The 15,687-nt window shown below is 51.3% G+C and overlaps 1 protein-coding gene across 1 annotated transcript in view; it reads left to right on the top strand.

The window, feature by feature from the left end:
* Positions 1–193: 193 nt before the first annotated feature.
* The window catches only part of PI4KA (phosphatidylinositol 4-kinase alpha), a 142,251-nt gene continuing 126,757 nt past the window's right edge, over positions 194–15,687 (top strand). Inside the window, exons 1-3 of the mRNA XM_038762294.1 lie at positions 194–298; positions 11,437–11,553; positions 13,259–13,352. Coding sequence (XP_038618222.1) covers positions 194–298; positions 11,437–11,553; positions 13,259–13,352 — 316 coding nt within the window. The remainder of the gene's footprint in view (positions 299–11,436; positions 11,554–13,258; positions 13,353–15,687) is intronic.

The raw sequence follows: 15,687 nt of genomic DNA, 5'->3' as shown, positions 1-15,687 counted from the left end.
CTGTCTCCTTCCGCCGCCCGCGGGGGCGACCATCCGGCGGTGCGGAGGAGGGGTGGGCTGGTCCGCCTCTCCCCGCCCCGCCGGGTTGGTTGGCTCCGCGCAGGCGCAGTGCGGGCCCCGCGGGGGGGGGGGGTGGAGGGAGGCCGGCGCCTGCGCAGAGGAGGGGAGGGAGTTGGGGTGGGGGGGTGACAACATGGCGGGGGAGGGGGCCTTGGCCTTGTCCAGGGGCTTCTACTTCAACACGGTCCTGTCGTTGTCCCGCTCGTTGGCCGTGCAGAGACCCGCCGCCCTGGACAAGGTACCGCCACCCCCTCCCCGAGGGAAGGCCTCACCCCGACCGCAGGGCCAGGCCCAGGAAGGGGTGGGGGTCATCATCATCAATCGTATTTATTGAGCAATTACTGTGTGCAGAGCACTGTACTTAGTACAGTGCTCTGCACACAGTAAGCGCTCAATAAATACGATTGATTGATTGATTGTACTAAGCGCTTGGGAAGTCCAAGTTGGCAACATCTAGAGACAGTCCCTACCCAACAGTGGGCTCACAGTCTAAAAGGGGGAGACAGAGGACGAAACCAAACATACTAACAAAATAAAATGAATAGATATGTACAAGTAAAATAGAGTAATAAATATGTACAGGCATATGGCAGGGAGAGGAGGGGGCGGTTGGGGGGGGGTCCTGTGAGGTGGAGGAGGGGGTGGGGGTCGTGACAGGATGAGGAGGGGGCGGTTGGGGGGGGTTGTCAGGCCCAGGAAGGGGTGGGGGTCTCGTCAGGTGTGTGGGGGGGAGGTTGGGGGGGGGGCTTGTGAGGTAGAGGAGGGAGTGGGGGTCTTGTCAGGTGGGGGGAATCTTGAGGTAGAGAAGGGGATGGGGGTCATGGCAGGTAGAGGGGAGGCGGTTGGGGGGGTCTTGTGAGGTAGAGGAGGGGGTGGGGGTCATGGCAGGTAGAGGAGGGGGCGGTTGGGGGGGGGTCTTGTCAGGCCCAGGAAGGAGTGAGGGGGCACATTTTGGGAGGGGTCATGTCTGGCAGAGGAGGGGGCCGGTTTGGGGGGGTGTTGTCAGGTAGAGGAGGGGGCAGTTGGGGGTGGTCATGTCAGGCCCAGGAAGGGGTGGGAGTCATGTCAGGTTGGGGGGGGGCAGTTGGGGGGGGTTCTTGTCAGGTAGAGGAGGGGGTGGGGGTCTTAGTGGAAGGGGCGGTTGGGCGGGATCTTGTCTGGCAGAGAAGGGGATGGGGGTCTCATCAGGCAGAGGGGGGGCAGGTGGGGGTCTCATCAGGCAGAGAAGGGGGTGGGGGGGTCATGTCAGGTAGAGGAGGCGGCGGCGGTTGGGGGAGTCTTGTCAGGTAGAGGAGGGGGTGGGGGGGTCATGTCGTGGAGGAGGTGGTTAAGGGGATCATGTCGGTATAGGAGGGGATGGGCTGTCACGTCAGGCCGAGGAGGTGGTGGCCGGGGGGTCATGTCAGGTCGAGGAGGGGGCAGGTTGGGGGGGTCATGTTACACAGAGAAGGGGGTGGGGGGGTCATGTGAGGTAGAGGAGGGGGTGGAGAATCATATCTGGCAGAGGAGGGGGTGGGGGTCATGTCAGGTGGAGGGGGGCAGCGGTAGGGAGGGTCTTAGAGAAGGGGATGGGGGGGTCATGTTTAGCAGAGGAGGAGATGGGGGTCATGGCAGGCCGAGAATGGGGTGGGGGTGGGGGTGGTCATTCATTCAATCAATCGTATTTATTGAGCTCTTACTGTGTGCAAAGCACTGTACTAAGTGCTTGGAAAGTACAGTTAGGCAACACAGGGACAGTCCCTCCCCAGCAACGGGCTCACAGTCTAGAATGAGGAGACAGACAACAAAACAAAACAAGTAGACAGGCAGAGGGTTGTGCCAGGTAGAGGAGGGCGCGGGGGTGGGTTGGGGGGTGTCATGTTTCCCTCATCTGGAAAATGGGGACGAAGACTGTGAGCCCCACGTGGGAAAACCTGATTACCTTGTGTGTCCCCCAGCGCTTAGAACAGTGCTTTGCACATAGCAGGTGCTTAATAAATGCCATCATTATTGTTATTATTATTATTATTATTACTTGGCACATAGTAAGTGCTTAACAGATGCCATTATTATTATTATTATAATACGTGCTGAGGGGGTCAGGGTGGGGTGAATATCAAGAGCTTAAAGGGTACTCATTCAGTCGTATTTATTGAGCGCTTACTGTGTGCAGAGCACTGGACTAAGCGCTTGGGAAGTACAAGTTGGCAACATCTAGACTGTGAGCCCGTTGTTGGGTAGGGACTGTCTCTATATGTTGCCAACTTGGACATCCCAAGCGCTTAGTCTAGTGCTCTGTACACAGTAAGCGCTCAATAAATACGATTGAGTGAATGAATGAATATAGAGACGGTCCCTACCCAACAGCGGGCTCACAGTCTTAGATCCCAGTGCGTAGGTGACCCCGAAGGGAGAGCCAGGAGGGGAAATGTGGAAATTCAAGGAAGACCAACTGGAGGAGAAAATAATAATAATAATAATAATAATAATAATAATAATAATGGCATTTATTAAGCACTTACTATGTGCAAAGCACTGTTCTAAGCGCTGGGGGATACAAGGTAATCAAGTTGTCCCACGTGGGGCTCACAGATGTGATTTTAGGAGGACTTTGAAAGTGGGGGGAGTTGGACCTGTTGAGTTTGGCGTTGACTGGTGGAGTTCCAGATTGGGGGAACGGCCTGATCCGGGGGACAAAGAGGGAGTGTTTGTTTTTTTTGTGATATTTGTTAAGCGCTTACTATGTGCCAGGCACTGTACTAAGCCCCGGCGTAGATACCAGATCATCAGATGGGACAGCCCCTGTCCCACGTGGATATCACAATAATAATAATGATGGCATTTATTAAGCGGTTACTATGTGCACTACCAGATCATCAGATGGGACAGCCCCTGTCCCACATGGAGCTCACAGTAATAATAATGGCATTTATTAAGCGGTTACTATGTGCAAAGCACTGTTCTAAGCGCTGGGAAGGTTACAAGGTGATCAGGTTGTCCCACGTGGGGCTCACAGTCTTAATCCCCATTTTATTCATTCATTCATTCATTCAATCGTATTTATTGAGCACTTACTGTGTGCAGAGCACTGTACTAAGCGCTTGGGAAGTACAAGTTGGCAACATATAGAGACGGTCCCTACCCAACAGGGGGCTCACAGTCTAGAAGGGGGACACCTGATGAGGGAAATGAGGCCCAGAGAAGTGAAGTGACTTGCCCAAAGTCACACAGCAGACACGTGGCGGAGCCGGGATTCGAACCCCTGACCTCTGACTCCAAAGCCCGGGCTCTTTCCACTGAGCCACGCTGCTTCCCTGTTTTACAGAGGAGGGAACTGAGGTGCAGAGAAGTGAAGTGACTTGCCCAAGGTCACAGAGCCGAATGCAGGATTAGAACTCAGCCCCGCAGACTCTCAGGCCAGGGTGCTTTCCTCTAGGCAACGCCGCTTCTCGGTGGGTCAGAAGCGTGGCAGAATTGAGGGCAAACTTCTCTTAGAAGCTGACCTCGCTTCTCTGCTTGCTGCCGCCTTGTACTTTCCAAGCGCTTAGTACAGTGCTCTGCACATAGCGCTCAATAAATACGATTGAATGAATGCTTAAGATCCTGCCTAAGAGCTCGGTTTCTCTCATATCTTTGCTCTTCGTTTTTTACTTAGTTTGTATTTGGCAACAGAAAAGCAGTGTGGCCTAATGGGTAGATCACAAGGCTGGGAGCCAGCGCTTAGAACAGTGATTTGCACATAGTAAGCGCTTAATAAATGCCATTATAATTATTACTATCATCCCAGCTACCACCGTTTGCTGCGTGACTTTGGGCAAGTGACGTCACTTCTCTGGGCCTCAGTGACTGCATCGGTAGAACGGGGATTAAGACTGGGAGAACCATGTGGGACACGGATTGAGTCCAACCTGATTATCTTGTACGGCGCTCAGTACAGTGCCTGGCACATAGTCAGTGCTGAACAGTTACCGCTTAGAAAAAAAATAGCCTCCGTGATTAGGTTGCCCGCAGTTTGCGAGCAGGGCTTTCTGTTTTACCTTCTTTGATGGGAAAAAGGGAGGGGATGCCTTCATTCATTCAGTCATGCATTCAGTCCTATTTATTGAGCGCTTACTGTGTGAGGAGCACTGTTCTCCCTCTAGACAGAAAGCTTGTCTAGCTCGTCTGTTGTACTGTACCTTGAGAAGCAGCGTGGCTTAGTGGTTAGAGCTGGAGCCCAGGAGTCAGAAGGTCACGGGTTCTAATCCTGCTCCGCCACGTGTCAATTGTCAGCCGTGTGACTTTGGGTAAGTCGCTTCACTTCTCTGGGCCTCAGTGACCTCATCTCTAAAATGGCGATTAAGGCCGCGAGCCCCCCGTGGGACAACCCGATCACCTTGTAACCTCCCCAATCAATCAATCAATCAATCGTATTTATTGAGCGCTTACTATGTGTAGAGCACTGTACTAAGCGCTTGGGAAGTACAAATCGGCAACACATAGAGACAGTCCCTACCCAGCAGTGGGCTCACAGTCTAAAAGGGGGAGACAGAGAACAGAACCAAACATACTAACAAAATAAAATAAATAGAATAGATGTGTACAAATAAAATAAATAAATAAATAGAGTAATAAATATGTACAAACATATATACATATATACAGCGCTTAGAACGGTGCTTTGCACGTAGTAAGCGCTTAATAAATGCCATCATCATTCTTATTATGTCCACTGTGTGAGCTTGGGCAAGTCACTTCACTTTTCTGGGCGTCAGTTACCTCATCTGTAAAAGGTGGGGATTAAGAGTGTGAGTCCCATGTGGGTCAGGGACTGTACCTACCCCAGTGCTTAGAACAGCGCTTGGCACGTCGTGAGCGCTTAACAAGTGCCGTAATTATTATTACAGTGCTCTGCCCACAGTAAGCGCTCAGTAAATACGACTGATTGATTGATTTGGGGAAGGATTAGGGTCGCTCTCGAATGCGTGGCTCAGTGGAAAGAGCCCGGGCTTTGGAGTCAGAGGTCATGGGTTCAAATCCCGGCTCCCCCAATTGTCAGCTGTGTGACTTTGGGCAAGTCGCTTAATCAATCAATCAATCAATCGTATTTATTGAGCGCTTACTGTGTGCAGAGCACTCTGCTAAGCGCTTGGGAAGTACAAGTTGGCAACATATAGAGACAGTCCCTAACTTCTCTGGGCCTCAGTTCCCTCATCTGTAAAATGGGGATTTCCTGCTGGCCTGGAAGCTCCTTGAGGGGAAGGGACGTGGCTCAGTGGAAAGAGCCCGGGCTTTGGAGTCAGAGGCCATGGGTTCAAATCCCGACTCTGCCAATTATCAGCTGTGTGACTTTGGGCAAGTCACTTCACTTCTCTGGGCCTCAGTTAGCTCATCTGTAAAATGGGGATTAAGACAGTGAGCCCCCCCATGGGACAACCTGATCAGCTTGTAACCTCCCCAGCGCTTAGAACAGTGCTTTGCACATAGTAAGCGCTTAATGCCATAATAATAATAATAATAATTTGATTTCCTAATGATGTTTCCCTCTCCAAGGTGGAAGACTTTTAGACTCTGGCCCTCTTTCTTTCCCTCTCCCTTTGGGAGCTCCCGGAATAGGGCCACTCCAAGCAACAGTTTTCCTTAGAAAGGCTTTTTGTCTTTCCTCCTCCCCTTTCTGCTCCCAGGCCCGAGGGCTGAATTCCAAACCCCCGTTTCTTCTCTTTTTAAGGCATCCCCAAGGCAGGGAGTCAGAAGGGCTGGCAGATTGCTTGTGTCTGATGAACTGGGGGAACCCTTTCAGAGAAATCCAGGGGTTTTTTGTTCGTTTTGGGGTTATCAAGTGCTTACTAGGTGCCACACACTTTACTGAGCACTGGTGCAGAGACAAGGTAATCGGGTCTGACACGGTCCAAGCCCCACATGGATTCATCCGCATTTTACAGATGTGGGAGCTGAGGCCCAGAGAAGTGAAGTTACTTGCCCAAGGTCACACAGCTGACAAGCGGCGGAGCTGGGATTTGAACCCAGGGCCTCAGACTCCCCCCAGGTTCCACTGACTCCCCCAGGGCTCTGTTGGAGACGGTCTCTGTGTCTCTCACTTTCCCTCTCTCTTTTCTTCCACATACACACGCAGCCTACAGTTCCCATGTGACTCTCTAGACTGTGAGCCCGTTGTTGGGTAGGGACCGTATCTATATGTTGCCAACTTGTACTTCCCAAGCGCTTAGTACAGTGCTCTGCACACAGTAAGCGCTCAATAAATACAATTGAATGAATGAACTCTCTGTGTCTCTCCACCTTAGAAAGCCTTACTGAAGGCACATCTCCTCCAAGAGACCTTTTCTGACTCATTGTAGATGGTATTGCCACCTTTCCTTTTCAGTTGTATTTATTAAGCGCTTACTATGTGCAGAGCAGTGTACTGAGTGCTTGGGAGAGAGAGTACAATATAATAATAGACACGTCCCTTGCCCTCAATGAGCTTACGGTCTAGAGGGGGGGACGGACATTAATAGAAATAAATAAATTTACAGATATGGACATAAGGGCTGTGGGGATGGGAGAGGGGATGAAAAGCGAATTAGTCGGAGAAAGCCTCTCGGAGCCTTCAATAAAGCTTTGAACGCGGGGAGAGTCATTGTCTGTTGAATTTGAGGAGGGAGGATATTTTAGGCCAGAGGCAGGACACGCGTGAGAGCTCGGCGATGAGATAGACGACATCGAAGTACAGTGAGCAGGTTGGCATTCGAAGAGCAGCAGTGCTTGGCACATAGTAAGCACTTAATAAATACTATCGTCATCATCATAGTCCAGTGCTCTGACACGATAAGCACTCAGTAAATCCGATTGAATGAATGAATGAATGAATGAACAGTGGATAGAGCTTGGGCCTGGGACTCAGAAGGTCCTAGGTTCCAATCCCGGCTGTGCGTGACCTTGGGCAAATCACTTCCCTTCTCAGAACCTCAGTTTCCTCATCTGTAAAATGGAGATGAAGACCGTGAGCCCTCTGTGGGGACGTGGGACTGTGTCCAACCTGATTAGCTTGTATCCACCCCAGCGCTTAGTACAGTGCCCGCCACATAGTAAGAAGCAGCGTGGCTCAGTGGAAAGAGCGCCGGCTTGGGAGCCAGAGGTCATGGGTTCTAATCCCGGCTCCGCCGCTTGTCAGCTGCGTGACTTTGGGCAAGTCACTTCACTTCTCTGGGCCTCAGTGACCTCATCTGTAGAATGGGGACTTAAACTGTGAGCTCCCGTGGGGCGACTTGATCACCTTGTAACCTCCCCAGCGCTTAGAACAGTGCTGTGCACATAGTAAGCGCTTAATAAATGCCATCATCATCATCATCATCAACTGCCTCCCAATCCCGGAACTTTGGCATTATCCTCGACTCCTCCCACTCATTCAACCCCCATATTCAGTTCGTCACTAAATCCCATCAGCTCGACCTTCGCAGCTTCACTAAAATCCGCCATTCCTCTTCTCCATCCAAACTGCCGCCGCACAGATCCAATCCCTCATCCTTATCCAGCCTTGATGATTGTATCGACCTTCCTGCCGACCTCCCGGCTCTCCCCGCTTCAGTCCATTCTTCACACTGCTGCCCAGATTGTTTTTCTACAAAAACATTCAGTCCATGGGTCCCCACTTCTTAAGAACCTCCTGTGGTTGCCCGTCCGCCTCCACGTCCAACAGAAACTCCTCACTATCGGCTTCAAAACCCTCAGTCATCATCTTGCCCGCTCTCTTCTTCATCTCCCTGACTTGCTCCCTTTAATCATCCCCCCCCGTCTCAACCCCCTAGAATTTATGCCCATAGCCATAAAGTTATTTATTTATCTTAATGTCTGTCTCACCCTCTAGACAGTAAGTTTGTTGTGGGCAGGGAAGGTGTCTGTTACATTGCAGGGAACCTAGCTACCAACTCAGTTGTATCGAACTCTCCCAAGAGCCTCGTACAGGGCTCCGTACACGGTAATCACTCAATAAATCCGATTGATTGATTGATTGAACTTGAGTAGCAAGGGATGGGGCGGATTGGTTAGTCCAGGAGGGGTAGAGTACCCTGGGGAAGGTGGGCTGGAGGTCGCAGTGTGAGGTGAGGACGGATTCTGGGGAGGTGGGATGGACGAGGGAGATGATGAGATCCAGGGTGTGTCTGTCTTGGGATGGGGCTGAGCTTTCTTGTTTGGTTGTTATCCCAGCTCCTCCGCTTACCGGCTGGGTGACCTCGGTCAAGTCACTTCACTTCTCTGCGCCTCATTCACCTCATCTGTAGAATGGGGTAAAACACCTGTTCTCCTTTTCACTTAGATGTCTGGAAAATGAGGATAAAATACCCATTCTCCCTCCCACTTGGATTGTGAGCCCCTTAGGGGATGAGGATTGTGTCCGATGTGCTTATGTCATATCCACCCAATGCTTAGTACAATGCTTTGCACATAGTACTTAACACATATCACAGTTATATATAATAAGAAGTGAAAGGAAGCAGCTGGGGTCTCATCCGACAGACAAGCCTTTCCACTTTCTCCCCACTTTCCAACCTTATTCAAAGCACGTCTCCTCCAGGTAGCCTTCCCAGACTAAGCCCTCATTTCCTCTACTCCCACTCCCTTCTGCGTCGTCTTTGCACTTGGATTCGCACCCTTTATTCACCCCTCCCACATCCCCACAGCACTTCGGTGCGTATCCCTAATTATATTAATGTCCGTCCCCCCCTACCAACTCTTGTATCGTACTCTCCAAGTGCTTAGTACAGTGCTGTGCTTACCATAACCACTCAATAGACACGATTGAGTGATTGATTAATCTGGGAGAGGGTCAGAGGAATCATCAACATGGAGGTCAGAGACCCCGAAGACCAGAATGAGGGCAGGGAGAGAGTAGGAGGTGGTGAAAGGGACCCAAATGAGTCAGAAATGCAGGATGTGAACCAGGAACAAGGTAGATAATGGGGTAGGAAAGGTTGTCCCTGTGGGATTCTAGACTTCTAGACTGTGAGCCCACTGTTGGGTAGGGACCGTCTCTATATGTTGCCAACTTGGACTTCCCAAGCGCTTAGTACAGTGCTCTGCACACAGTAAGAGCTCAATAAATATGATTGATTCCAAGAAAGGAAAGGTGAGAGAAGCAGCGTGGCCTAGTGGATAGAGCTCGGGCTTGGGAGCCAGAAGGACCTGGGTTCTAGTCTTGGCTCCACCACTGTCTGCTGTGCGGCCTTGGGCAAGTCACTTCATTTCTCCGGGCCTCAGTCGCCTCATCTGGAAAGTGGGAATTAAGACTGGGAGCCCCGCGTGGGATGTGGACTGTGTCCATCCTGATTAGCTTGTGTCTTTCCCAGAGCGTAGTACAGTACAGCTTGGCACAGAGTGAGCCCTTAACAAATGCCATTGGAAAGAAAAAGAGAGGGAAGGAGGGCAGGAGAGAGAGGAAGTGATGTTGTCAGGAATGAGAAGCAGGTCTACGTTGCCGTGGGTGAAGGGGAGGCCCCCTCAGAATTCCCTTCCCACATGGGGCTCAGGGAGGGAGAGAACAGGTATTTTATCCCTATTTTATGGATGAGAAACAATATGGCATTTATTAAGCACTTACTATGTGCAAAGCACTGTTCTAAGCGCTGGGGAGGTTACAAGGTGATCAGATTGTCCCGCGGGGGGCTCCCAGTCTTCATCCCCATTTTACAGATGAGGGAACTGAGGCCCAGAGAAGTGAAGTGACTTGTCCAAAGTCACCCAGCTGACAGTTGGCGGAGCCGGGATTTGAACCCGTGACCTCTGACTCCAAAGCCCGGGCTCTTTTCTGCTGAGCCACGCTGCTTCTCAATGTGGCCTAGTGGCTAGAGCACTGGCCTGTGAGTCAGAAGGACCTGGGTTCTAATCCTGGCTCCACCACCCATCTCCTGTGGGACCTTGGGCACTTAATTTCCTTGGGCCTCGGTTACCTCATCTGTAAAATGGAGATTAAGACTGTGAGCCCCACATGGAATGCGGATTGAGTAGCAAAAATGATTTGCTCGGTTCTACCCCAGTGCTTAGTACGGTGCCTGGCGCATAATAAGCACTTAAATGCCACCATTATTGTTATTATTAGGAGGAGGAAGAGGAGGAGCAGGGCAAGGACAGATCTGTTTCCAAGTACGAATGAGCATAAAAGTAAATTCAGGAGCGCATATAATCTTTCCTTTGTCTAGGCTTAATCGTAAATCGGGATTAAAACCACCTTGGAATTCAAGGAGCGTTTCTTGCTTTACATTTTTAAGACCGTGATCCCCGTGTGGTACTGTGTCCAACCTGATTATATCGTGGCTACGCAAGCGTTTAATACAGTGCCTGGCACATAGTAAGCATTTAACAGTACCACAATTATTATTATTGTGCTCTGCACATCGTAAGCCCTCGGTAAATGCAAGTGATTGATTAATTGATTTCCGTCCTCCCTGCCAGGGTCAGGGGCCCCGAGTTGGCATCGGATCTCTGCCACCCTACAGGGCCGCCTTCCTCTGACACGGTTTCTCCCTCCCGGTCAGGTGGCCGGGCTTCTCCCCTTTCACACTCTGGTTGTCCCGGCGACACTGTCGCTCTGGATCGGGAGATTTAGCTAGTGCCCATTAACGCCAACCGCTGGCACAGATACAGGTAATTAGTTTGGCACCCGAACCCTGGCCAAAGGGAGCTAGGCCCGGGCTCTATCCACTAGGCCACACTGCTTCCCTTGTGCTTGAGACCTGGGGAGGGTCGGCCGGGAAGAGCCTCTGCGGACTGTTTGTTTTTTGCCGAGTTGGTGGTTGAAAGTTGCCGGAACCGGGTTTGAATCAAGCTCTCTGCGGGTAGGAAAATGTCTACCGACTCTGTGGTACTGCAGTTAGTTCAGTCAATCAGTCGTATTTATCGAGCGCTTACTGTACTAAGCACTTGGGAGAGTCCAAACAGACACATTCCCCGCCACAAAGAGCTTACAGTCTAGAGGGGGGAGACGGACATTAATGCGAGTGAATAAACGACAGATGTGGACGTAAGCGCCGTGGGGCTGGGGGCGAGGGATGAATAAAGGGAGCAAGTCGGGGTGACGCGGAAGGGACTTAATCAGGGAAGGCCTCGTGGAGGAGATGGGCCTTCAGTACGGCTTTGAAAAGGGGAGAGTCGTTGTCTGCCAGGTACGAAACGGGAGGGCATTCCAGGCCGGGGCAGGACATGGGCGAGATAGAAGATGTTGAGACACAGTGAGTAGGTTGGCATTAGAAGATCGAAGTGTGCTTGGCATATAGTAAGTGCTTAATAAATGCTATCATTATTAGCAGTAGTAGGAGTGTAGTGAGATGAGGTAGGAGGGGGCAAGGGAATTGAGTGCCCTGCCCCCAGTAAGCATTCAGTAAGTAGCACCGATGGGTCGGCTGATCATCCATTTGTCTTGGCCAGGTCCAGAAGCTCCTGTGCATGTGCCCGGGGGATTTCCATGGGGTCTTCCAGCTGGATGAGAGGCGCCGGGATGCCGTCATCGCCCTGGGAATCTTCCTCATCGAATCGGACCTCCAGGTACCGTGTTGAGCCCAGGCTCCCCGCGGGGCTCGCCAGGCGAGGAGGCGGCCGGTTTCTGGATTTTTTTTCCACGGCTGGTGGCTGGGGAGCGATCCCCGGCTTCGGAGCGGGTGGGGGCGACGGCCTAACGGGGTCTCGGAGTCCCCGGGAGCCTCCGCCGGGACGGAGAAATGGCCCCGTGGGCTTAATAATAATAATGACATTTATTAAGCGCTTACTATGTGCAAAGCACGGTCTAAGCGCTGGGGGGGTTACAAAGTGACGAGGTTGTCCCGGGGGGTGGCTCACAGTCTTAATCCCCATTTTACAGATGAGGAAACTGAGGCTCAGAGAAGTTAAATGACTTTCCCAAAGTCACGCAGCTAATTGGTGGAGCTGGGATTTGAACCCACTACCTCTGACCCCAAAGCCCGTGCTTTTTCCACTGAGCCCCGCTGCTCAGCGGTCAGTACTTCCGCAGCTGAAACTTCCCGGCCAAAGTTGAGGGGAAGGGCGGGGTCCCCAGGGGGACACCCCTGTACAGGCAGGAAGGGCAGCTAATCCATCCATCGATAGTATTTATGGAGCACGTTCTGGGTGCAGAGCGCTGGACTAAGCGCCTGGGAGAAGACAATCCAGTCGATCCCTGCCCACGAGGACCTGCCACTACCGGGGAGTCTACTGGAGGTCAGACAGAGCAGAGCCCTTCCTCAGTCTATCACTCAATCAATTTATTGAGTGCTTATTATGTGTAGAGCACTGTACTAAGCTCTTGGGAGAGGACAGACAGTACAAAAGAATGAGAAGCAGCAGAGAAGCAGTGTGCCTAGTGGTTAGGGCACAGGCCTGAGAGTCAGAAGGACCTAGATTCTAATTTCCGCTCCACCGCTTGTCCTCTGTTGGACTTCCAGCAAATCCCTTCACTTCTCTGTGCCTCAGTTCCCTCAGCAGTCCAACCTGATTGCTCTGGATCTACCCCAGCGCTTAGTACGGTGCCCGGTGCGTAGAATGCGCTCAACAAACAGCGCTTGTACTTCCCAAGTGCTTAGTACAGTGCTCTGCACACAGTGGTCAATAAATACAATTGATTGATTGATTGATTAAGTGACTTGCCCAAAGTCACACGGCTGACAAGTGGCGGAGCCGGGATTAGAACCCATGACCTCTGACTCCTAAGTCCGGGCTCTTCTCACTGAGCCACGCTGCTTCTCTATAGCTCTAACACTATAACACGGATGAGGTTATAACCGTAACTTCTCTAACACTATATCCTGTATATATGTTTGTACATATTTATTACTCTATTTATTTATTTATCCCTGTCTATCCCTGCCTAACAACAGGATCACAGTCTAGGAGTGCTTAAGTGCTAGACTGTGAGCTGGGGTCACTGCAGTCTTCTAGACCGTGGGCCCACTGTTGGGTAGGGACCATCTCTTTGTGTTGCCAACTTGTACTTCCCAAGCGCTTAGTACAGCGCTCTGCGCACAGTAAGCGATCAATAAATACGATTGATTGATTGATAGAAGGGGAGAGTCACACAACAAAACAAGGAGACAAGCATCAATAGCATCAAGCATCCTTGAGGGCAGGGATATTGTCTTCCGCCTCTTGGATCCTTAGTGTCCCAAGTACTCAGAACAGTGCTGAGCACACGGTAAGCGTTCAGTAAATACCCTTTATTGAGTCTCTCCCGTTTTCCCTTTCTCCTCTTCCGTTTCAGCACAAAGAGACCGTGGTCCCGTACCTGCTTCGACTCCTGAGGGGCCTCCCCAAAGTGGAGTGGATCGAAGAGAGCACAGCCCGGAAAGGCCGAGGTAAACGGTAGCAGCGAGGAGGGGGAGGGTGACGACGACCACCACCGCCGCGCCGTCTGAGAAGCGCTTACTACGTGCCGGGTGCTATATGCTGAGTGCCGCTGGAGTGGATAAAAGACGATCGGATTGGATGGAGTCCCTGTCTCGCAGGGCGGTCCCAGTCTAAGATGTCTAGGGGGCCTGGGACAGAGCGCTTTACGCGTGGACTTCGAGCGTCCAGTAGAGCTGCAGTCCGACCCAAATTCCTCTAGAGAGACGAAAAAGCTGGTTGGGAATCTCCAAGAGAAAGTGGGGGAATGTTGGATGGGAAATATTTTTATAGCCTAGAACCTAGATGTGTTTACATTTTTGTTCCCCTGCCCTTTTTTTTTAAAAAAAAATGATATTTGTTAAGCGCCTACTATATGTGCCAGGCACTGAACTAAACATTGGGGTAGATGCAGGCTAATCAGATTGGACACAGTCCGTGTCCCTCATGGGCCTCTCCAAAGCCCGGGCTTTGGAGTCAGAGGTCATGGGTTCAAATCCCGGCTCTGCCAACTGTCAGCTGTGTGACTTCGGGCAAGTCACTTCACTTCTCTGTGCCTCAGTTACCTCATCTGTAAAATGGGGATTGAAACTGTGAGCCCCCCCATGGGACAACCTGATCACCTTGTAACCTCCCCAGCGCTTAGAACAGTGCTTTGCACACAGTAAGCGCTTAATAAATGCCATCATTATTATTATTATTATTAATCCGCGTGGCTCAGAGGAAGGAGTCCGGGCTTGGGAGTCAGAGGTCATGGGTTCTAATCCCACCTCCTCCACATATCAGCTGTGTGACTTTGGACAAGTCACTTCACTTCTCTGTGCCTCAGTTCCCTCGTCTGGAAAAGGGGGATGAAGACTGTGAGCCCCAAGTGGGACAGCCTGATTCCCGTGTATTCCCCCCAGCGCTTAGAACAGTGCTTGGCACATAGGAAGCGCTTAACAAATGCCATCATCAGTATTATTATTATCTTAAAGATGAGGTTTCTGAGGCCCAGAGAAGAGAAGCCACTTGCCCAGGGTGACACAGCAGACGTGGTGGAGTCAGGATTAGAATCCGGGCCTTTTGACTCCCAGGACTGCACTCTTTCCACTGGGCCGTGTTGCTTCAAAGCCAGCATCCATTAAGGAGTCATCTCTGGTTTACCTGAAGTATTTTTTTAATGGTATTTATTAAGCACTTACTATGTGCCAGGCACCGTATTAAACGTTGGGGTAGATCTAAGGCAGTCAGGTTGAACGCCGTCCGTGTCCCAGTCATAATTCCCATTTTACAGACGAGAGAACTGAAGTCCAGAGAAGTGAAGTGTCTTGCCCAAGGTCACACAGCAGATGGGTGGCCGAGCCGGGATTAGAACCCGGGTCCATCTGACCCCCAGGCCCGGGCCGTGGCTCCTTGGACCCCTCATTCACGATCAGCGTGGCTCAGTGGAAAGAGCCCGGGCTTTGGAGTCAAACATCATGGGTTCAAATCCCGGCTCCACCGTCAGCTGTGTGACTTTGGGCAAGTCACTTCACTTCTCTGTGCCTCAGTTACCTCATCTGGAAAATGGGGATTGAAACTGTGAGCCCCCCATGGGACAACCTGATCACCTTGTAACCTCCCCAGGGCTTCGAGCGTCTGGTAGAGCTGCTGTCCGACCCAAATTCCTCTAGAGAGACGAAAAAGCCGGTTGGGAATCTCCGAGAGAGAGAAAGTGGGGGAATGTTGGGTGGGAAATATTTTTATAGCCTAGAATCTAGATGTGTTTACATTTTTGTTCCCCTGCCCTTTTTTTAAAAAAAATAATATTTGTTAAGCGCCTACTATATGTGCCAGGCGCTTAATATAATAATAATAATAACAATTCTTATTACTATGTGCTTTGCACATAGTAAGCGCTTAACAAATACCATCATTATTATTATTAGAGCAAGTCAGACGCCTCCTGGGCCCCTGGGCACGTCCCTGCCCTGAGTTGCCCATTCCCCCTTCCAGGATTCCCATCCTAACGGATTTCAACTTTCCCAAGATCCTCCCTCAACAAACAGGTTTTCCTCAGTCAGCGGTGGTCAGTGAGCGCTTACTACGTGCAGAGCACTGGACTAGGCGCCCGAGAGGGTCCAGAATGATAAGAGTTGGTTGACACGCTCCCCGCAGGTCCCTTTTTGGGGTCCTCAGCTGGAAGGGACGTCATCCATCTCCATGCCATCTTCCTCCTGCTTAGTTCGGCTTGGGAAAACAATGGGCACACGCTTAGCTGATTTCTGTTCCGGTGCCGGGATCTCGGATGGCGGGCCCCCTTCCTGAGGGACAGGAACCATATCC

Source organism: Tachyglossus aculeatus, chromosome 21 (assembly GCF_015852505.1).
Source record: "Tachyglossus aculeatus isolate mTacAcu1 chromosome 21, mTacAcu1.pri, whole genome shotgun sequence".
NCBI lineage: Eukaryota > Metazoa > Chordata > Mammalia > Monotremata > Tachyglossidae > Tachyglossus > Tachyglossus aculeatus.
Note: the sequence above shows the minus strand (reverse complement) of the source record. Positions and strands in the feature narration are given on the sequence as shown.